This window comes from Anas platyrhynchos, chromosome 1 (genome assembly GCF_047663525.1).
Source record: "Anas platyrhynchos isolate ZD024472 breed Pekin duck chromosome 1, IASCAAS_PekinDuck_T2T, whole genome shotgun sequence".
In the NCBI taxonomy this organism is placed as follows: Eukaryota; Metazoa; Chordata; class Aves; order Anseriformes; family Anatidae; genus Anas; species Anas platyrhynchos.
The window spans coordinates 78,204,706-78,228,962 of NC_092587.1; the positions used below are offsets into that span (position 1 = coordinate 78,204,706).

The following is a 24,257-nucleotide window of genomic DNA, read 5'->3' on the forward strand; positions in this document are numbered from 1 at the left end:
GCATAGACTAGTGTGCAAGCTGTTTGAAGTAACATCTTCCCTTCTAGAAAGCTTACACAGCACCTGATAGTAATTTCTAAATTTTTATTTTTTAATTTCTGTAATTATTAGTTTTTAGACCAATCAGTCCAGAAGCTGTGGAAGCCAGGATGTTTCTTGTTTTATATCTGAAGGCAGTTTCTAAATGAAGTTCTGATATTAACATAAGATACTAGGACTTCTCTCTGTGATATAGACATCTGCTACTCTTGCAGATTATAGCCCAGTGTGCAACCTTAATTCACATGCCACCAGAAACAGTGTACTTTATTATCATTGAGCAAATCGATTCCCACTTCTTGCATTAAAGAGACTGTTGTAGTGTCACAGATAAGCTTGAAGGAAGAAAAAGACTTGAACTTCAAATAATTTCACCTGTCTCCAATTAGCATTAGCAAATGTAAGTCCTTTCTCAGAAGGTCAGGAATAACCCTTTCTCCTGGTATATAAGGTTGAAGGCTAAGCAGGATCCATCACTTAGTCTGACTATACAGTTGATTACAAGATAATCCCCTGAATATTTCATGCAAGAAAGACAGCATACAGGCAGTAAGGTAACTTGAGTACCTGAGATACAGCCTTATAAAAAGGTTACCACACTTACGTCCTACCTTGAAGCACTGTAAAGCTTTGCAGATATACAGCCGCTCTTCCTCACTGAAACCACCTCCGGGATTTAAGTGTAATTCTTGAAAGAACTGCTTTTCAAACAGAGCTGGCTGCTACAGAACCCTGGTTTTGCATTAGCTTTTTCTTCCTTTCCTCTGCTGCCTTTTGTGGAGTTAGGACAAAATATGTTGTTACATTGCTTGCTGAGGTATTATGGAACATGAAGACAAGATGCTGAACTTCTAGTAGAGAATCACCATGGCGTCTCAGGTCACGGGAGTTTTGCCATTTTCCTCTCTCTTTCTTCTACAGGGTAATAACCAAAACAGACGGTCTGGCTAATTAGCTTCAGTCTGGCTTGCTTAAAGAAGGATCAAGCCAGGATAGAAATAGCTGCTAATGTTGTTCACAACTTAAGACAGTGCAGAAACAGATTGTGCATATGATCAGCATAGCCACATCCTATTAGCTCTGTCACAACTTCCAGCCAAACCTCCAGGCAACATGGAAACTCATGCACCTGGTAAGTTTATTCTCTGCTTTGTTGTTAATTGCTGCCTATGCAGCTGAATAGATGGAAAGGGGGTGGGGAACAGGAAAAGGAATACTTTCAAAGAACTTGTCTTCTTTCACGACCTTTTTTTAAAAAAAAAAAAAAAAGTTTGTGGCCCAGGTTACATACAAACAGCTCAGAGATAAAACACAGAGACACACACACAGTTTGTTTCTTCAGAAGTCTTGGGAGTGCAGCATTGTGATTCATGTGGAAAAGAAAATCAGTAGGCAAACCTCTTTTTCTGGAGCTCTGCTGTTTTCCTCTGTGTTATCCTTATTGCAGTGCAACTGGGGAAGAGGACAATATCCTTTTTCAGAGATGACTGAATGCACTGAGATTTCAGTTCCCATATGCAAGGAATAAATCTGCTCAGTGTGTAAAATCTTTTGTGTTTGAGTTCCCAGTGTAGGAGTTCAGAATATTGTTCAGTGATAATATTGTAGTGCTATTTGTTTATTGTTACAGATGAGAACTCTGTTGTTTCCAGACATTGTGTCTTAGCGTTTCTGGGTCTTGTAGCTCTGTTGTGAACAGGAAACAATCCTGAAGTTCACAGAGTCCTGCTTTTGTGTTCTCCCATACAGTTGCCTTTATAAAATTAATTGAATATATTAAATTGCAGTGTGCAAACAGCGATTAGATTTAAGGCCTAATGCTAGTCTTTGTAGCATTCCTCTGATGTCCTTTTTTTTATTCCTGATCCTTCTTCACTGTTTGAATTTGTTCTGTTATACATGTAATGTGGGATAAATCAGGTACTTTCTGTAATATCTATATTTAGAGACAGCTTTGGAAAAGCAAAAAGAAGAAAAAAGAAAAAAAAAAGTGAGCATGTATGCACAGCTGTATTATATAGATACAGCTCCATTAAGTCTTCAGTTAATTCAACAGCTCACAAAGCATTTCCAGTTTTGGTTTATACTGTTTGGTTCCCATGTCTTTATCCACAGCTCTGTTCCTCTTCCTTCATTCTTGACTCATAGTCTTGCATCCCTTAAAAGACTCTCATGCTCATGGTGTGTGTTAGAGGTGAGTGAGCAATTCTTTTAACTCAGGTGCATTCTTCCTGTTCCTAATGTCAGAAGTGAAGGTCCATGAGCATCTACCAAACGAGTGCAACCACAGGCTTTTACATTTGTGTCTGTGACCAGAGTTATTTGGGCAGGTCCATGCCAGCAAGGAACTTCCACTTTCCTGCCCCTGTCTGTTTGAGGTGCTGCAATGTTTCTGGCAACAGTTCAGGACCAGTGCATTCCACCTCTAAATACTCAGCTTGTCACGTCAAAGAGTATAGCTGGCTGAGTCAATGTCCAGCTCCCTCACTGACCATAGCTGTTGTGAAGGAAGCTAGAAGGGAGGACCTACCCCTTCTTTCCCTCAAAAACAGTTTTTTGCAAGCTGTGGCTTTACTGCTGGCCTCCACTTATGCTAAGTCTCAAGCTGATCAGCAGCTATATCTGTGCTCCATCTTGGACCTTTGTTAGTCTGGTCCTGACCTGTAGGTGAGGGCTCAGCTTCCTGACTTGGCCTTGGACTTGCTGTGTCACTGATGCCTTTCCGGGGGATTGCTGAGCTGTGACTGACCCAGATCACTCTGTCCCTGATTCTGACCCAGACTTGCTGCTCTTACACCTGGACTCCCTGTCAGTGGGGTCACTCGCTGTTCTGCTCCATCACACTCTGCTCCTGGCTCACCTTACCCTGTGAAGCAGGTGACTCTTGCTGCTCCCTGCCATTCTTTTCCCTAGGATGTTTTTATGAGTATTGTTGTTATCCTTTAAGCAAGTAATTCTTTAAAGAATCTGTGAATATACGTTCACCCTAAGGGCCAGAGGATTAGGACAAAATGTTCTGTCTTACTGCTTATTAACAGCTTCCTGAAACGTTACAGTCTCAAAGTGCATGGTAATATGGGAAGATGCTCATTTTGTGCCAGAATTACTCCTTGCACACAACTCCACCAAATTCAACGTAACTACAGAAGACAGCGGTTCCCTTCATTATGTTTTCCAAACTACCATTAGTGCTTTTTAAGAATTGTAGGAATTAAAAACAGGCAAAGCTTTTCGAATTGTCTAATGCTCTCACCAGTAGCTAATAGGAAAACTATGCATCGTGGAGCAAATTAAAGCAAATTTCATACTTGAGTGTATGTGGACTACCCTGGAGAGGAGTAACTCAGTGGAAGCTTATGGGAAGTAGTAAAAAGGGCTAAAACAAGATCAGAGAAAGAACAGTCCTGCTAAGGTTTACAGTAGGCAGTAGGCTCCATACAATCCATTGTCTGTTTTCCACCTTTATCACACTCTCCCAGCCATATCCCCCAAGCATTATAACTCCTGGGGAATAATTCTGGGGATGCAACCAATCGGAGGAAGAAGTGGAGCTAGGAACAGAATACTCCCCTCCCCCCAGGTTTGCCACTTCCTATTTTCTTCTCCGTAGATGAGTTTTCACCAAGAGAGGAGAGATCTAAATTTGCAGCCTGCAGTTTGAGCACTTAAACAGTACCTCTCAAACTGAAGATGGTAAGGGCAAAAATGCCTTTAAAAAGCTTAGTGCCTTGGGCAGCCTGGGTACATCTGCCTTTCTGGACCTTGTCCTAATATTGTTTGAAATGTCACACCCTGACCCTCCAGGACACTCAGAAATGAGAATCTCTTGGGTAGGAATCAGTATCTCAGTGTATCCCTTTACATTCTGCCTTACACTCAGACCTTTCCCTCCCAGACTCCAGAATATGATCAAATAATAAATATTCCTTACAGAGAAAACTTCCTAATGGTGTTGTGGGGATAATTTTTTGCTTAACATGTAGTTAAGCACAAGAAGGCTGAGTATCTAAATAGATCTTAAACTAACCTGAAGGAAGAAATACCAAATATTTAAAATTTAATGGTCAAACTTGAATCTTCTTTTATTCAAATAAGAAGCTATGCTAATCTAGATCACCTGTAATGAAACCTTTCCTTCAAGTGATATTGAAAAAATCACAGAATCACAGAATTTCTAGGTTGGAAGAGACCTCAAGATCATCGAGTCCAACCTCTAACCTAACACTAACAGTCCCCACTAAACCATATCCCTAAGCTCTACATCTAAACGTCTTTTGAAGACTTCCAGGGATGGTGACTCCACCACCTCCCTGGGCAGCCTGTTCCAATGCCTCACAACCCTTTCATAATGTATTTCTTACATAAAATATTTTTCCTAGGAACATCCTTAGGTATCCTGCTTCCTTTAAGGTTGACCAAGGCTCAATTAATTAGCATGCATTCCCTTGTGACTCTTGAATTGAGAAATCATACAATTCGGAGTATTTGAAGAGACAAGGGGTGGCAGCTTAAAAAAAAAAATTAAAAAAAAAAGTGCGATTAAAATACTTGCATGCTTTTACAGGTGTGATTAGCTGTATTGAAATCAGTCTCTTTTGATGTTCATGTTCAGAAGTGGGAAGCCATTAGTTCAGTAGGGACCTAAAGAACACATGTATATAATAACCATGTTAAATCTTCTTATTTATACATACATTCTTTAAAGTCACATTCAAGTCAAGCTATCTACGAACAGTAAATAAAACCAATTCATTTTCATATTTCATTGGAGGATGGAAGGAATAGCAAACTCACCAAACAATGCTGCTAAATAGCAGATATTTTGAACAACCTTGCACAGGATTTCATGTGAGTTACAAGTACACTTCTCACTGTGGTGTCCCAGAAATATAGTCATTTCTGATACTTTACTGGAAAGAGAGGATGATAAACAAAAGCAGACCACTGTCTGTGCCCTGAGTGGCCAAAATCTTTTACAGTATGTTCTGCAGAGGTTTTGTCTATGATAATCTGACCATCTGGACCACTCAGATAATTGGCTGTTACTCAAGATTAATACAGATCTCCTAATAAGGATGGCTCCTTATTGCATATTTCACAAGCAGCATGGTCCTTTAAGACATCCTCCTTAGTTCTTCCACTTTTGGTGGTGTGCACGTCTTAAACTCTGTTGAGAAGGTACTGTGTCCTTGTAAGCCATTTGCAACTTGAAGAAGCTTGACTAAAGGAAAGGTTCCCATGCCATTTTTCTGAAAATAAATGTAGTTCTTGAACACTTGTTTTCCAGGCGGAATTCACTCCACCACTGTTCTCTGGGGTGTAGCTTTGGTGTGTGTTTGTGTGTGTACATACACACCTCAAAGATATGCATCTGTTTATGTACAAATATATATATGTATATATACAGACGTGCACATGTACACACAGATTGTTTCTATCAATACTAATTCCTCTAGAATATTTACAGAATGAGAACATGTAAGGCCAGATGTCGTAAAGGCTTGCAGGGTAGAAGGTCAGGAAGCATCTGAAGTACAAGCCCCTGAGGAGCTGTGTACTATCGGCAAGTACTGTCAAATGTGGAATTTGTTCAGAGAAAAACATTTTGGCTCAGTCAGTTTGATTTGGGAAGATGAAAAACTTTTGGGTTAAAAGGCGTCTTCCAGATTTTGACATAGAAACTGCATTTCCATCTAAAAACTTATTTTGACTGGACATCACTGATGGCTTCGCCTGCTTACTAACATTAACCTCAGGTTTGTGACACAGTTTGTGAAGGTTAGGAAGCACAATGGAAATGAAATTATTTTATTATAAATGGACTGCATGTCTTTTTTTTCCTTTTTTTCTTTTTTTTTTTCTTTTTTTTTCTTTTTTTTTTTCCTTTTTTTTTCTTTTTTTTCTTTTTTTTTTTTTTTTCCCAGGCTCAACTAAAAGGACTAGGAAGAAAAGTATTTAATTGACTGTATAAAGGTCTTGTGAGATATTGCAGGCTTAGACTGAAAATACTGGAGAAATACCATGTTTACCCTTTGGGAATGAAAGCTTCAGTTATTAATTATTTGCCTTGGAGTTTCCCTTGTGGCATCATTATGTGCTTCATTAAAGTAAAACAAGTGTGAGTCTTCTTTAGAGATCAGAAAAGGAAAACTGGTGAGTCATCCATTGAGTGGTTCAAGTGCTGCAGGACCCTAATTTGTTATTGATAGGAATCATAGGAATAATCATAATTTTAGGGGCCACTCCGTCCCCCCTCAAGCATTTTCTTTTTAAAAATAATCCTTGCTCCACCCCAAATGAGAGAGAGACACAAAATTCTGTTTTCACAATCAATAAGAATGAATCTTTTTAGATTTTCCTTGAATTATTTGAAGAAGATGATCACTGCACAACTCCGTAGGTTTCCTGCATATTCATGTCTTCAATTCTTCCTTTCCTGAGATGCAATTCAAGATACTTCTGCCACCAGTTAGATGGCTCAGCACTTTGGAAGAAATATTCTTCAGTCACATGAACGTTGAGAGAGAGAGAGTTATTCCTGCCTTCCTCTTGCCCTGTCTCCATCACCACGAGGGAAATCATATTGTCTTAACACAGTGCAGCAGATCTCATTGGGCAGTTCCTCCCATACTGGGAAATAGCTATACTAGGCTGTTGAAACTACTTTTTTTTTTTCCCCTTAGGCAGAAGGCAGAAGTGGGGGAAAAGAACTGAAGCATTGCTAGGACTGCCTACTAAGAAGGCAAGAAGAGATATCATGGATGTAGTGTCTCCCTGGATATGTGGGAGCCAATGAATATTCCAATTATTTCTTCTTCCTGGGAAAGACAGAAGTACCTCCTGGTGAAGCATGGTGTTTTATCTTTTTGGGGGTAGTGGGGCTAATTCTGTGGGCAGATGGGTCTGCTCCATCTGGATCTTCTCTCTGGTAGAAAACACTAATGCTTCAAAGACCAAGCCACAGTTTCTGAACCGAATAAGCATCTCAGAGAAACTATGGGTAAAAAACAATCAATTCCATTTATAGTTATGGCACCACTAGAGGGGGAAAGAGTATGAAACATCTGTATGTTACACAAGTTTCTGTAACCCTTACTTTTTATCATCATTCTTTCCCTGTGTCACTGCTTCTATTGACTGCATTTCTTACCCATGACCAAACATTTTTCTTTTACTCTACTGTTGTACTACACTGCTGTACAACAGATATAGCTTACTGATGGCAGTGGTAGTGATTAGGATATGGCATGTAAAAACCTGTCCCAGTTATGCTGCCTTGTGCCCATGAAATTTGCCAATAAAAGAAATGGGAAACACATCCAAAACAGGACATTAGTCCCTAAAAGTAAAACATTTAGGGATAAACTTCAATGTACTTCATGACAATTTCACTCCATTGTTTGTCCAAAATTTAACTTTTTAATAGAGAATGACGGCTAGCCAGAAGTTTCTATCTATACCTGATTGCACTTAATTTTGTTCACATTACACCAGAACCAAAATACTCCACTTCAGGCCTAGTTGTAAACTGTAAGCAAACTTGACTCACTTCAGTTGCAGTGATTTTTCTCCCATCTGGCATGAATATAGCTCCAATAGAACCGCAGTACAGTCACTTGAAACACACAGCTTGCTCATGTTCAGGCAGGAGGTCCTTGGCTAGTTGCAAAGAACAGATTTTCCAGCTTCTAATCTTGTGGCTAAAGTGCAGGAGTACAAATCCTGTTGAACAACCAAGTTCCCACTTCTCCAGCAGTTCACATTACCTGCTACTCCTCTGCAGTTGCGTGCACCTTTCTCCGTTTACTTAAGTTCAGCACCTGAAACTACCTGTGCAAAAGCCTTCTTAATGTAACGCTATTTCTTTTATTCTCAGACTTTCCTCTAGCTTCCTCACACCCAAGTCTGAGCAGACAGAAGGCAGCATCATCAAGAGACTCTCTTTCAGCATGCAACAGCAAATACCTCACTGTTCCTCGAAACCATCCTTCCTTGCACAGCTGCTGTGTCAATGGATCTTTTGAAGCAGCTAACCATATGGAGTCCTACAGCAGTTCAGTAAGTAGGATTTTATGTTCATTGACATACCTCTAATACCTTTCATAGTCATAGAATCATAGAATATCCTGAGTTGGAAGGGACCCATAAGGATCACCAAGTCCAACTCCTGACACTGCACAGGTCTACCCAAAAGTTTAGACCATGTGACTAAGTGCACAGTCCGATCACTTTTTAAATTCAGACAGGCTTGGTGAAGTGACTACATCCCTGGGGAGCCTGTTCAGTGTGCAGCCATGCTCTCAGTGAAGAACCTCTTCCTGATGTCCAGCCTAAACTTCCCCTGTGTCATGGTTTAACCCGTCTGGCAGCTAAACACCACACAGCCGTTCACTCACCCTCCCCCCTCCCTCTCTGGGATGGGGGACAGAAATGGGAAAGTGAAGCCTGTGAGTTGAGATAAAGACAGTTTATTAAGACAGGAAAATAATAATAACAATAATGATGGTAATAGTACTAATAATAATATGTACAAAACAAGTGATGCACAATTCAATTGCTCACCACCCGCTGACCGATGCCCAGCCTAACCCCGAGCAGTCCTACCCCCACCCCTGGCTAGCCACCCCTATATATTGTTCAGCATGACGTCAGATGGTATGGAATACCCCTTTGGCTAGTTTGGGTTAGGTGTCCTGGGTCTGTCCCCTCCCAGCTCCTGCTGTACCCCCAGCCTGCCCATTGGCAGGACAGAGCAAGAAGCTGAGACGTCCTTGGCTCAGTGTAAGCACTGCTCTGCAACACTTAAAACATCAGTGTGTTATCAGCACTCTTCTCATCCTAAGACAAAACATAGCATTCTACCAGCTACTAGGAAGAAAATTAACTCTGTCCTAACTGAAACCAGGACACCCTGCCTCAGCTTAACAACATTCCCACAGGTCCTATCACTGGTGTTTACAGAGAATAGGTCACCTGCCTCTCCACTCCCCCTCCCAAGGAAGTTGTAGACTGCAATGAGGTCTCCTCTCAGCCTCCTCCAGGCTGAACAGGCCAAGTGACCTCAGCTGCTCATATGTCTCCTCCTCTAGGCCCTTCACCATCTTTGTCGCCCTCCTCTGGACACTCTGCAACACTGTCATGTCCTTTTTGTACTGTGGTGCCCAGAACTGCACACAGTACTCGAGGTGAGGCCACACCAGCCCAGAGTAGAGCGGGACAATCACCTCCCTCGACCAACTAGCAATGCTGTGCTCCATGCACCCCAGGATACAGTTGGCCCTCCAGGCTGCCAGGGTACACTGCTGGCTCATATTCAACTTGCTGTCAACTGCAACCTCCAGATCCCTCTTTGCGGGGCTGCTCTCAAAAATCTCATCACCCAGTCTGTACGTAAAGCCAGGGTTGCCCCAACCCAGGTGCAGGACCTGGCACTTGCTTTTGTTAAACTTCATGTGGTTGGTGATCGCCCAGCTTTCCAGCCTGTCTAGATCTCTCTGCAAGGCCTTTCCACCCTCATCTAAGTCCACAACTCCTCCAAGTTTGGTGTCATCAGGAAATTTGCTCAAAACACCATCTAGTCCTATATCCAAATCATTTATAAAGACATGGAAGAGGACTGGCCCTAAAATGCAGCCTTGAGGGACTCCACTAGTGATCATCTGCCAGCCAGATGTGGCCCCATTTACCACAACCCTTTGAGCCCTGCCCATCAGCCAATTGCTCACCCATTGTATGATGTTTTTGTTAAGTTGTATGCTGGACATTTTGTCCAGTAGGATCCTATAGGAAACCATGTCAAAAGCCTCGCTGAAGTCCAAAAAGATCACATCAGCTGGTTGATTGATTAATCGACTTGATTGACTAGATGGGTGATCTTATCATGAAAGGAAATCAAATTTGTTAGGCGGGACCTACCCCTCATGAACCCACGTTGGCTGGAACCAATGACCGCATTGTCCCCCAGGTGCGCTTCAATAACTTCAAGAATCATCTTCTCCATAATTTTACCAGGCACTGACATGAGACTGACAAGCCTGTAATTGCTAGGGTCTTCTTTCTTACCCTTCTTGAAAATTGGCACAACATTTGCCAGCTTCCAGTCTACTGGGACCTCTCCAAATTCCCAAGAGCATTGAAAAATAATTGAGAGAGGTCCCGTGATGACGACAGCCAGCTCTTTAAGCACCATGGGATGAATCGCATCTGGATCGATAGACTTGTATAGATCCAGGCAGAGCAGCAAATCCAGCACATGTTCAGGGTCAGTTGGGAGTTCATCATTCCCACTGTTATGTTCCTCCAGCTCAGGGCACCCTGGGTCATGAAAAGATCTGCAGGTTGATGACTAAACTGTTCTTGTAAACTAATCTTTTTTCAAATCATAGGTCAACACATACCTAGGAGTTAATTTGAGCTGGACTGGAAGATGGAAACATAGTGAGGCTGCAGTCTTCACAGCATAGCTGTTAGGGGAGAGACCTCTTGGGATATGTTTGTAGTGATATATGTGCTATTAGAGGAATAGAATAAAACTGTCATGAAATGCCGATCCTACTTTCAGATATTCTCATTGCTTGGTGTACTGGCTGCTTGTCTTGAAAACATCAAGAAGCAATGAGTCTAGGATTGAAAATGGTAATTTAGATCACTGATTCTGATTTCTGCAAGGGCAGTGAGAAGGAGAGAAAGATCTTAATAATTTTTTCAGTGGTGTTTTGCAAATTGCAATTTACTTAATTTGTGTTTCTCTCTGATAAGGCCTTCTTGTGCCAGAAGGTGACATGGTGAATAAAGTATTGCATATTTAGGGTCAGAAAACGCTTTCACAGAATTTTGTGGGAATTTTGACATTCTCTGTTCAATAGAAACCCATAATAATGGGGAATGGCACTTTGCTTCCAAGAGTGGCTGGGGAGGAATAAGCAAGAGTCTACAAGACAGGGAGAGTGGAACTACTGTATCTCCTCATTTTATTTTGTGTAACTCCAACAACATCTAATGTTGCTATGGTGATCTCTCAGGTGGCAGGGTTGTGGCAGCTGGCTACACACAGGTAATAAACAGGAAAATCTCTTAATGCTTTTTCATGTTCCCAGCCTCCTTGTTCTCTCTTCTGCATTTGTTTGAGCATCTTATTTCTGCCCACGCTTGCCAGTAAGAGAGGAGAGGATATTTGGAGTTCATTTTCTCTAGAGTCAACTAATGCATTGTGTTGTGCCAGCAACCAGGCAGTGGTGACATCATTACTTCTGCACTGTATTGTGTGAAACTCTCCGGAAGGGAGACTAGGAATCTGGAACAGGATTTTCTTCATTGTGGCAAAGATGGATCATGAAAGTTTGCATGGACTGCCTGTGAGTACTATATGAAAATGGACCTAACTAGGAAATGGGGAGTTGCAATAAAGTGCTATCTCCTGAGCAGTTTTATATTTTGCCAGAATCTATTGTTGAGTGTAAGTTTAGATGTGCCTAAAGGGACTATACATATGCTATACACATAATGTGTGTGATATGTGTAATGTGTGGAACAGATTATGTGATAATTTCATGAAATAAAGAAGGACGGAGTATGCATACAAAAATGATTTATTAAAGGATATGGTGACTGAAAGCTACTTTGTGAGAAACTGAGATGTGAAGAGAAGCAATAAAAAACAAGAATTTGGGAGCTGTTGGTGTATTTAACAATATGCACATATGTCTAAAGCCTTCAAGTATTCATGTTGCGTTAACAAATGCCAAAACTGCCATACAATTTGCTTGGTTAGCTTTGAATTCAGGACTACTGGTGCATGTGATAGAGGGGGAGGTAAGGAGAGAAAGAAACCCTTAACTGGTACCTGTCAAAATTTTGCTTGTATAGCCACCTATGGGATCCATAAATAGCTGGAATTAAATTAGGGGTTCATTGATTTGAATCATATTTATTTGCTTGACCATATTTATATGCTTGAATGTATTTCCCCATTTTTAAGTGCTGGTGTCACTTTAATAAATGACACAGTAGAGCTCTGTGAAGGGTTTTAAGATACAGTATTGAGCTAGAAAGGGTGCTTTTTAACAATTTTGTGTTCAACACAGATTCTGCAGAATTGCTGTCCCCCGTAGGGTGGGGTGGTGGTGGTAGAATGGAAGTAGTTTCATGCCAGAAGGTTTTGGATAGTGGAGATGAGGTGGCAGAGATGGTCCACAGTAATAGCAAGTAGAACATAGGCAATTTTAATGGTTATGGTTGATTTCCTTCTGTGATGTTACAGCAGAAAGAATTATGTAAAGTATGTAAAGAAATATGTAAAGAATATGTTCAGTCACATATTCTTCTCATGATAGATTAAAATACACATTAACTGTTAGCTATCCATGGGGTTTATTCTCTCTAATCCCTGGTATTTGACAAGTCATCTCTGTCCAGCCCTGCCTTCTTGCCCTGATACTACTTTGAGGAACTTTTTCTTGTTCTAGCTGGAGCCAGTCCCTTTTTACTCCTGCACGCAGTCACCTACTTTGGTTCCCTGACCATCTTTGCTCCACAGCTCATCCTTTTTTATGTCCCAAATTGTAATGTGATCTTTGTTCCCAATTCTCAATCCCATTTTAAAATGCTGATGTGGTATCCTATATAGTCTGTTTACACATAAACCAAAAGACAGCATTGGCATGCACGTCTGTACCCACGTGTCGGATAGGTAGCTATCCCGTGGTGCTAGATAAGGTCACTGTCTTTAGACACTCTAATTTGTTTACAGTCAGAAGAGCTCAATGTGATTCAATCCGATCTGCAGAGTACAAGTTTCATACGTATCATACGTATGGGTCATACGTAGGACAAGGATCATACGTATCCCCAGTTAATCTCCAATTTTTGCTCTGCTCATCTAATGCTTTAAAGTGCTTGTCAGACACTAGGCCTGGCTTCTCCTTGGACTTTAGGGTTTTCAATTCATGATACTCATGTGTTTCCCTTTCAGATTATAAACAATTACCTGGATGGGACCCAAGGAGGGGCTGTGGACTCTGTGAGTGGCATGCACTTCAGGGACAGCAAGAGAAAGGTCGACTATGTTTTAGCCTACCACTACCGAAAACGCCTTGCCCAGCACCAGCATGGGGCCAGTTCACCAGAGCCAATGAACAGGGCAGGCTCCATGACTGTTGTTTCAAATGGAGAAACCAGGAAGGGTCGCCTCAAGCTGCAGCCAGACAGTGGCCAGCACATCCCACAGGAGCTGCTGGGGGCTCAGATGATAGAGCTGGGCCCACTGGACGCCCTGGAGGAAGAGAAGCGACTGCAGAGGGAGGAGTATGAACACAACCTGGTGGCAGCAGGGCTAGAGATTGAGAAAGACGCTGAGGTAAGAGTGGGAAAGCTGTGCCTCCTGCACAGCATTGGGTACCTGGTGGGGCTAATGGATGTCTTGTTGCAGGAGATGACTACGCAGGGGATGTAAGCATGGGCAGGCCATGGTGGTGGGCCAGTAGACAGGCTGTGGCCCTGCAGCAGAGCCTAGCCTGCCTTTACTCCTGCCCTGGTTTACACTTTATGTGTAGGACATCCATGATGTATTTTATGGTCAGTTTAAGGAGCCTATCCTGAAGATACCCTGTTACTATCCGAGTAGTTGATACTATCAGAGTAGTTCAGGGCTGAATGTCCCTTGATCAGATGTTGCCACTGCAGCTTTGAATTCATATCTTCAGAAGTAAATTATATGAGCTGCTTTATACATGTCTAAAATACAGAGTGAGGCCAAGAAGAAGATGGAGAGGATTGCTTAGTTCTTCTTGTGTGAAAAATACTTGGTTATTTAATGTGCAGTTGAGTAGAAATTTTGATCTTACTCCAGTGGAAAACATATTTCTTTATCTAAATGTCCTTATGGCTTGTGGTAAACACATTTTTCTTGAAAAAAGAAGAAGTGTTTACATTTCAATATTGTTACAATGAAGAAAAGCTATTTTAAGTAATTTCTTGGAATACAAAGTGTTGCCAGGACATTTCATATTTCATTTTCAGTCTGAATCCTAACTTCTTTCCAGCTATGCATAAGTTTTGTGTCATTTTCTTCATTCCATGTATAAAACAAACAGCTTTTACATTGCAACAGAAGAAGTTGAAGAAGAACTCCCAGGCTTTACTGTGCTTATTCTCACCATATGTGTGTGGTACTGCAAAGTGCTATAATCATATCTGCTGCAAGTTTTGGCTACATTACTTGACTGTCACTATATAAAGAGTCTGCAGCCCGTTGGTGAACTGAGCATGGGGAAAATCCCTTGCTGTTGCATTGAGCTCTGTGCTATCTCTTTGACTGTCTTTTTGAAAACCATAGGTATTTCTATCTGTTGAAGGAAAGTCCTTGTTGGGTTCTAGCTTTAGGTGCTTTATGTTGTTTTTGACATTTTATGGCTTCTTTCTAGAGATGATGAGCACTTGTAGCTTATATTGCTTTCAGTGCAACCAGTAAACACTTCCAAAATGCGCACAGGTTGCATCTGAAAATTTGAGACTAGCTGACTTAGCATAGCAAGAGCACATTAAATCACTGGCAGGAATAAAAAGGAATAGAAAGGCCTTTTGACTCTTATCGTCTTCCTTGTTCTGTTTGCTGAGTTGCAGGTGGCTTTGGGTTGTATTTCACTGTATAGCTAGGCTGGGCCATCGTTGCACTGAATGGAAAAAAAGTGATCTCAGATCCTGATTCTTTTGTATTAAGCATTGGTGTTCAGGTTCAATACTGCTAACACATGACGGTCTTACTCCAATATTTTTTTGTAACCAGATTGCATAAATCCAATGAGAACAGCTGTTTTTGGAGATTTTTTTTCAGTTCTGAATTTCATCAGAGATAACAACTCTAGCAGGAGCTTTGGATTTGATTATTTGACCCATATCTTACTCAAAGTTGAGTTGCATTCAAAATTTTGGCTTGCATCCCTTCCAGGTGATAATGTTTACTCTTAAATAACACAAAAGTAATAAATGATGTCATAAAGATCTGATCGAGAAGAATCTTTTTAGTCACAGTTTTCTTTTTGAAGAGAAAAGCTTTTTGTAAATGAACTGGAAAGCTCCAAGGAAATTATTTGTTGAGCATTTTTATCATGGGTAAAAAAATTATAAATTTTGAAAATTACAAAAAGTTCAATTCCTTCACTTTTCTATTCCTGTATGTGTATGTATGTAGCCCACACATCCATACAGACACAAAATCTGTCTAATCAAAAGGGGAAGCTTTTTCCTTCTGGGATCTCCAGAGAATCTAGAAGGGACTATGCATGATCCTTTTTAGTTTTCTGTCCAAGGCATATGGCTTTTAGTTCTTTTTCTGTGTCAGTACGGCTTTTACATGAAGTAGCAGTAATAGAAAGTGATGTGGCAAAAGGGGAATCTGCTGTATCATCTCTGCACTATCCTTTCTAGGTGACCTACAGATGAAAAAAGTAATCTTTTGTAGGGCCTGTGCATATCTGGTTCTTGTTAACCCCACTGCTTGAACAGAAGAATAAAATGGATCAGACCACTGTCCTTTTTTACTGATACTGTGGAAATCGTGAAGGATATATTTAATGAGAAATATACAGTTTATTCTGATTTAGCAGATGCAGAATTTAATGATTTAGCATTTAATGACTTCAAATGGCCTCTGATCTTGTGGTTGGAAGAAAGCTTAATCTGTGTCTCTGAATAGCCCTACTTTGTGAAGACTAAAAAATCAATTAGCCTAAAGGAACTAAGCGCAGCATGTTTTGCATTGGGTTAGTCAATCTGCTGACCTCAAAGGAGATTCTTCCAGCTTTTATAGGCTAAAATTATTTAGATGACAGAAAGTACATCTCTAGGAACACAGGATAGCATCACAACAATCTAACAAACTATAAAAGTATCCTTTTGAAAAACTGGGATTTTCCAGGATGACATATTTGTGAACATGTGATGGTTTTGTTTTTATATGCCGAATAACTACAGACTGATACTAATCTCATTTATATTGTCAGTTTGTTGGGTAAAAGAATAGAAGCAAACAGATGAATGAAGATGTTTAATTTACATGTGGAGAGGGAAGTATTAATCTTTTTTTACATTATGTGAAAATAGGCAGGATTACAGCCTGTCTCTGTATCAACCCAGTTATTATTAAATCAATTAAGCAATTTGTGTCTAGTTTTCAACTTCCTTATAATTTTCTGTCAATCATTATTGTTGTTTTCTCCAAAGAAAGGTTTTCTTCTGCCTTTTAATATAGCCTTTGTTGTTGTTGTCTGTTTTAAACTGAATTAATATTTTGCATGTACAAGGCAAAGTGCACAGTGAAGTCAATTGGCACATAAATGTGTTACATCTCTCCATCTAATGTGACATTGCGTACACATAATGACGGGCCACACTAATGAGATGTGACAACCTTCTCACCATCTTCCATATTAAAGTCATACCTGATTCATAGCCTCTATTTATGTGATATAACAGATACTGCCCCCATTAACTTTCAGTCTTTGTGTGTTGTTGGAAACCACAAGTGGCAGATCCAGTCCAAGGAACTCTTTGGTTGATAATCTTATCTTCAAACAAAAATGTTTGAGTGGTCCAGGGTAGCCTGTTCCCAGAAAAAAAAACAGTTGAGTTAGCATAATTTAGGGCTATGTGGAATTGATATTTGGTGGAAATAATAGAACAGAAAAGGAAATTTGCTATTCATATAATCATAGAATCATAGAATACTTTGGGTTGGAAGGGACCATAAAGATCATTTAATTCCAATCCCCCTGTCATAGGCAGGGACACCTTCCACCAGACCAGGTTGCCCAAAGCCCCAGCCAGCCTGGCCTTGAGCACTGCCAGGGATGGGAACATCCACAGCTTCTCTGGGAAACCTATTTCAGTGACTCACCATACTCATAGGAAAGAATTCCTTCCCAATATCTAATTTAAATCTACCTATTTTTAGTTTAAAGCAATTTCTTCTTGTCCTTTCACTCCAGTCCCTGACAAAGAGTGCCTCTTCAGTTTTCCTGTAGGGCACCCTTTAGGTACTGGAAGGCGCAATGAGTCTCTCCAGAGCCGCCTTTTCTTCAGGCTGAACAACACCAACTCCTTCAGCCTGTCTTCACAGGAGAGGTGTTCCAGCCCCTTTGTGGCACTCCTGTGGACATCTTCTAATAGGTCCATATCCTTGTTGAGCTGGGGGCCCCAGAGCTGAATGCAGTGCTGTAGGTGTAGTCTAATAGGAGCAGAGTAGAGGGAGAGAATAACCTCCCTTGCCCTGCTGGCCACTCTTCTTTTTATGCAGCTCAGGATACAGTTGGTTTTCTGGGCTACAAGCATACATTGATGGCTCATGTTAATCTTCTTGTCTTCCAGCAACCTCAGGTCCTTCTCACAAGGTTGGCTTTTGTCGTGGTTTAACCCGGCCGGCAGCTAAACACCACACAGAAAATTAACACAGAAAATTAATTCTGTTCTAACTGAAACCAGGATAGCTTTCTATCCATTTTCCAATCAGCCTGTATTTGTGCTTGGGATTGCCTTGGCCCAGATGTAGGATCTTGCACCTGGCCTTGTTAAACTTCATGATGTTCACACAGGCCCACCTCTCAAGCCTATCCAGGTCCCTCTGGATGTCACCCCTTCCCTCCAGCAAGTCAATCACATGACACAGCTTGGTGTCACTGGCAAACTCGATCCCCCTGTGCAAATCACCAGCAAAAGTGTTAATGCTGGTCCCAATACCAACTCCTGAGAAACACTGATCTCCACTTGGGCATTGAGCCATTGACCACAACTCTATGAGTGTGACCATCCAGCCAATTCCTTATCCGCTGAGTGGTCTGCTCATCAAATCCATGTTTCTCCAACTTAGAGACAAAGATATCATGCAGGACAGTGTCAAATGCTTTGCACAAATCCAGGTAGATGATGTCAGGTGCTCTTCCCTTATCCTTCAGTGCTGTAATCCCATCATAGAAGGCCATCAGATTTGTCATGCAGGATCTGCCCTTAGCAAAGCCATGTTGGCTCTCACCAATCACCTCTTTTTTTTCCATGTGCCTTAGCATGTTTTCCAGAAGAATCTGCTCCATGATTGTGCTGGTCACAGAGGTGAGACTGATTGGCCTGTAGTTCCCTGGGTCTTACTGTTTTCCTTTAATAGAAATGGGAGTTATGCTTCTCCTTTTGCAATCAGTGGGAACTTCACTGGACAGCCACAACTTCTCAAATATAATGGGCAGTGGCAAAACAACTTCATTTGCCATTTTCCTCAGGATCTTTGGATGAATTTCATCGGGTCCCATGGACTTGTGCACCTTTAGGTTCTTCAGAAGGTCTTGAACCTGATCTCTTCCAGTTCATCATTGTCCTAGTCCCTGGCTTTGATATCCGGGGCCCACGGTGTGTGGCTGGAGCTATTGCCAGAGAAGACTGAGGCAATAAATAAATAAATCAAACCTGCTGCAGAAGTATAGCAGCAAGTAACTACTGTTTTACATACTTTGCTATGAGTAAAAATAATGTTTGTATCTGTGACAGGTCTGTTTGATAGTACAAATTTAAATAAAAAATCTTGTGTTAACTTCCTGCGTGAGTCTGTGGAATTAACTAGCTTGTATTTCACAGTATTACATTAGTGTCTAAGATAGACCCTGCTAATAGATATCCTGTAAACACTTAATGCTAATCTGCATAGCGTTTGCAGGATTTGCTTCCTCTCCTTCAAAAGTAAAATACAGTTAAAAGTACAGTAAAATTCTTTTTCCAAGATGTTTGTGCTAGATTCCAAATTCTTTGACATGTTTTTGTAAACTGAAGAGGAAGGTTAGCAGGTCACATTTACCCATGTGAATTAGCTGCCACAGACATGAGAGTCATCTCCAGATAAACTCTAGTTAACACCCAGTGACACAGACCGAAATCTACATTAGGTACACAAAGAATAGCATAAAGATAGGGCCACCTTAAGAGTACCCCCAAATACTGGAGTGTAATAAACTGCAGCACTATTATTTTTTCTTTGTTTGGGTGAAGTTTTTTTTTCCTTTTTTTTTTTTTTTTTTTCTTTAATAAAACTATAAAAACATGCCTTGGAATATTAAGTAGAAAAATTAAATCATGATCATCATCATGAGTAGTGCTCTTGACAACAGCACCACCTAAGTGCATACACTAAGGACCTTAAGGAAGTGTAGTGCAGCCAGCATCTTTTAACAAGATATCCTCGTTTTGAACTACAGTACTTCAAAAATGCAAGTAGATGAGCTTCTTGAAGGGTAATTTACAATTGGTTTTAAAATTGTCATTGTTTTCTTGCTAAAAGATATTTTAATCTCATAAATATTATTTAGAAAAGTACATTTCATTTTCAGTGTGTTCAAAAATGATCCACTTTGTCAGAATGCCAAGGTATGTCTCTGGTGTCTTCTCATTCTTCTCCTATTATGCTTTTGCCATACATAATTCCAATTGAATACAGAATATGTTGCATTTGCAGTCATTAAAGATGTTCCATAGTAGGTGAAACAAAACAATAACTTTCCAAAGGAAGGAAAGAAAAAGAAAAAATAGAAAGGAAGAAGAAAAAGAATGAAAATAAAAAAAAAAAAGGAAAGAAAAAGAAATTAAGCACCAAACTTGCCTGCAATGGAATTTATTGCCCTTCCAGAGAATCAAAGTGGAATATTTGGGGGTGTTCTTAAGGTGTCCTATCCTTATGGTATTTCTGTAATTAATACAGATAAATAAATAAACTTAAATAAATAAATAAAGCATATATAAACTTTATTCATAGAGGTATTGCTTAATTTAGTTGTAATTACAAAAATGTTCTCTCTTTTCAAAATCTGTCAATATGATTTGCAGATAATCCCAAGAAAAGTATTTGATGCTCATAGCACATCTGAGAAATCTATCAGGTATCTAATATGAATGTTATAGCTGTCTCAAAAATGTACATTCATCTAAAGTGCTGAGGACAGCTACATAGTAGCTTACATTAATTTATAAGAGAATAGAGAAATTTGATGAATCAAGGATGTTTATCTGTGTTAATGAACACTTCCTGAAGCTAATGAGATGGCATGCAGAGTAACATAGCATTGGTAGCAGACAGGGATCCTTTGTACTCTAGGACTTTGTATTCATGCTCTCTCCATCTCTCTCAGTACAGCACTCTGAACAAGGGAATGGCAATGTTTCTTTGGGTGCCTATTCATGTCCCCATTATATAAATATTTGATGGCTATTTTTCAGCTTCTCTAGTTACAGAAGCATTAATTAGCTAAAACATGTTCAGCTCCTGTATGTTACTTATATGGAGCTGAAATGTAATACACAGCTATTATAAAATTAAAATTGAACAGGTGAGGCAAGGTTTGCAGTGACAGTGAAGTGGGCATGATGAAAATATCAGCAAGATGATTAACTATTTAAGGGGAAATTTTATCTCAACTTTAGAGAGGATTTTGGAGTAGCCTCATGGGAATGGAGTGTGGTCCAATCAGTATTAAAATAATGATCGGTGATAACAGCTGGTTAGGTAGAATGACCGTGTTGTGAAAGCTGAGAAATTTGCATTATGAGTCCTGTTTTTTAATGATTGTATAGTGAATAAAAAGACAGATTAATGGGCAGATAGACTCACTCTGTGTATTTTAATTAATATCCAGACACTTAATGCTCAGCTATTACGTACATTAGTCAAAATTGTTTCCAAGGCATTTAGAGAAAATTGAGGGGATGCATAAAAATGGGTTTATACATTATCAATTATTTTTATGAAGCTCTTGGGCCAGCAGTGATAAATCTTGTCTATCATCTGCAGGTTCAGAAATTGAGGTGCTAATATTTAGAATTTTGGATGATTGTAGATTTGGGGTGTACAATTTTATATTTACAGTGGGATCTGGGCAAGAAGCAACTGTACTTTACACATATTTATTTTTATAGAATTCTATTTCTACCACACTTGCCTGGTTGAAATGACAATAACCTCCAGAAGTTGTATTCCCTTTTCACAAAGTGTACTATGTTGAGCTCTGTCACCTGCTAGAGGAGCTGCTTCCATTCCTACAAACTGCTAGATTGAGAAGACACAGAAAAGACTCATGCATCTCTGTTAGGGCATAGCAGGGAGAAAACATGACACTTGTAGGAAAGGGGACAAAAAGTAACAAAAACAGCTGCTTGGCTTGCTCACAGGTGGATCCATGAAAACATTTTTTAATTGTCAGTAGTTTATGTTAGTTGTTTGTGGCAGAAATTTTAATCTGTAAATTAAATCCATGGAGACAACTGGAAGAGAAGTACAGGAAGCCCTGAGGGATGCTACATTACACTGATGATGCTGCAGTAACTAGAGAGCTTGTGAAAGAGATTTGGAGGTTGAAGTAGTGATAATTTCTGTATGCTATTTAGACTAGTGCAGATTGAATAGCAATTTCCCAAAAAGAAAGTAGCAAAATATGAGATAGCTTGGGGATATGGGTCCTTGGTTTATTGTTTTTCTGACCTCTTGAAGGACAGAAAGCATGCTACTGTTGATTGGGATGAGGAAGCAGCTTCCAAAGTTGGATGAGGACATCCCCAACTGCAATACATGCTGCCCAATGTATCTCAACATGTTCTTTGGCAGAAGAAGAAATCTTGAATTTTGGAGATTCAGTAGTAGGGGAAATGGGCCTTCTTCTATTTTGCTGTCCTCAGGCAACTGCTTACGCTGTCTGTACTAACAAACAGCCCTACAGAATTTCTGGTACCAAGTGAGTGATCACTTCTGCATGGTTGCTGATTGACTAGCTGCCATATGATTCTTATTATTTAGAGGCATTTCTTCTTAGTCCTGTTTTCATACTTCAAGTGAAGGAGACCAGGGGGGTCTTACACAACTCCTTTGCATGAGTGAGAGGCACAGAATTTACATGGGACTGGATACAGCACTGTAGGGAAGTTTTGATATGTCGTTATTATAAATATATGCATTAATGTTTTTATAAAATACCAAAGATAAGAAGGAAACTTATTGTTCTTCCCTTATGTTTGTTTGTTTGTTTATTTTTTGACCAGTATTAAAAGATTAAAGGGCAGTCTATGTCTGAAAATTCTGTCTCAGAGACCAAAACAGAGAAGAAAAACATGGACAGCAGGAAGGAATAAATTTATTTTGCTTATGTTATTGTAAAAAACAGGGAAAAGGGTATGTTCTTGAGTTTCTGTATGAAAGCTGAGAATTGGGCTCATCTTCCAGTGAGCAGAGACTACATTCTCCTCCAGAGCAAAGTAAACCAGAGCAGAGTTGCCATGACTTCTTACAGCACTGCAAGATTATCAGTTTCAAGTGTAGTAGTAAATGCTTTCTTAGAAAGTGGATCTCATGATCTCTGCTACTTCTGTTGTGGCCTCTGATGCAACTGGCTATGGAAATGCCGTCATTTTCCAAAGTTTCTTCTGGATACATAGTAAGCATCAGCCCAGATTTTGTTGTTATTGTTGTTGTTTGTTTGTTTTTCCTGTAAACGCAAAAACCAGAGCAAAACCCTGTTTTTATGACAGTGACAAGCTCTACTTTTGAATGATTTAGCTAGGGTCTTGGAAGAAAAGAGGTTAGAAATGAAAACTGGAATGTCACAGAGGGAAAGTAAAAAAAATCTGCAGGAATATGAAAAGGAAAACCTAAAACAAACGTAAACCCTCAACTAACCAGCTAGACAACCAATCAGCCAAAGGCATAGTAGCACTTGTGAAAAGGAAGTGCCATAAAGCAGTATTCACTATCTTCAGCCATCTTGGAGCTGGGAATGGATTCCAGCAGAGAAAATGGTGGGAGGCATCTTAATGTTGAAATGAGTCTTTGAAGAAAGGCAGGTATGTCTTACAGGAAAACAAACAAACAAACAAACAAAAAAAGCCACAGTTGTAAGGGTGTGGTGTGAGGGGATGGAATTCACTATCCTCAAGCAGATCCAGGGAAAAATAATATAAAAATGAGTCATGCTTGAGGAATTTATTTATTTATTTATTTTTTTTAATGTATTTTGGACTCCTTTAAGTCTTTTTGCTTTACTGATGACTCTAATGACTGTGTCATTCTGCCCAAATTTAAGCTATTAAAAGGTCTGATACTTAATGACATTACGACTAGACAGGTGAACTTATTTCTCAAGGAAGAGAGCCACTATAGAGAAGGAATTATTCCATTCCAGATGTACAACTAGACCTTTTTATGGTGTGTACATTTTGAAGTGCCTCCCTTTCATATATAACACTTAAAAAGGAAAACTGGGTTTATTTCAAGCTGTTAAGCCTAAATGAGAAGAAAAGTCATTTTCACTTTCAGAAAGAGGGGAAACCACTTGTAACCAGTGGCAAGGATTGTTTTGTACCAGAAAAGAAAACATGGGTATTTGAGTTCATTCTTTGTACTAAAATAAACAAGCCTAATTCCTCAGTGTCACATGGTTTAATGGTGTTGCAAAGAAACTTTTTTGTCAAGCTTCTATGCAGCTAAACCAAAGTGATTGCAGTGCCAAGATAGAGGAGTACAATGGAACTGAAATCAACTCTTAGAAAGCAGAATGTCTCCTTCAACATGAACAGTTTCTGAAATGTTTTCTAGACCTAGGTTCTAGGTAGGTGCTGAGCTCTATGTACTCAAATGTAGCTTGTGTGGATGAGCACAGACTTAGTGGAGGGGAACTCTCAAAGAGGCAAAAATTACTAAACTACCCAAATTGTTGTGAGACAACAAGAATCTGAAGCAATATATGCATATATATAATACATGTATGGTATATATATATAAACATATTTAGTACAGAATATATAGTATTAAATATAGATTATTTTATATAATACTATAGTATACAGTATATATAGTAATATACTGTCATAATTATATTAATATCACATTTTACATGATACAATAATTCTTAGGAAAAAAATATTTAAAAATTCTTAAAAATAGAAATATTTCCTTTCTGTAACATGTAATATATTGTACATAAAATATAATTTCTAAAATGCATAATATATTACAATTTATAAAAATATAGTATCTAAAAAATAACAGAATATATATCATAAAATGCATATATTATGTATTTTGAATATTTTATATATATTATATAATAGTGTAGATAATGTATGCTATGATAAATTATAGTTTTTATATATCTTATGTATTTGAATAAAGATATAAAAATAATGTACATTTTTATATATAGACAGAA

At 39.4% G+C, this 24,257-nt stretch overlaps 1 protein-coding gene across 1 annotated transcript in view; it reads left to right on the forward strand.

The window, feature by feature from the left end:
* Nucleotides 1-601: 601 nt before the first annotated feature.
* The window catches only part of ANO2 (anoctamin 2), a 199,318-nt gene continuing 175,662 nt past the window's right edge, over nucleotides 602-24,257 (forward strand). Inside the window, exons 1-4 of the mRNA XM_072042539.1 lie at nucleotides 602-856; nucleotides 961-1,171; nucleotides 7,916-8,097; nucleotides 13,010-13,393. Coding sequence (XP_071898640.1) covers nucleotides 1,153-1,171; nucleotides 7,916-8,097; nucleotides 13,010-13,393 — 585 coding nt within the window. The 5' untranslated portion in view covers nucleotides 602-856; nucleotides 961-1,152. The remainder of the gene's footprint in view (nucleotides 857-960; nucleotides 1,172-7,915; nucleotides 8,098-13,009; nucleotides 13,394-24,257) is intronic.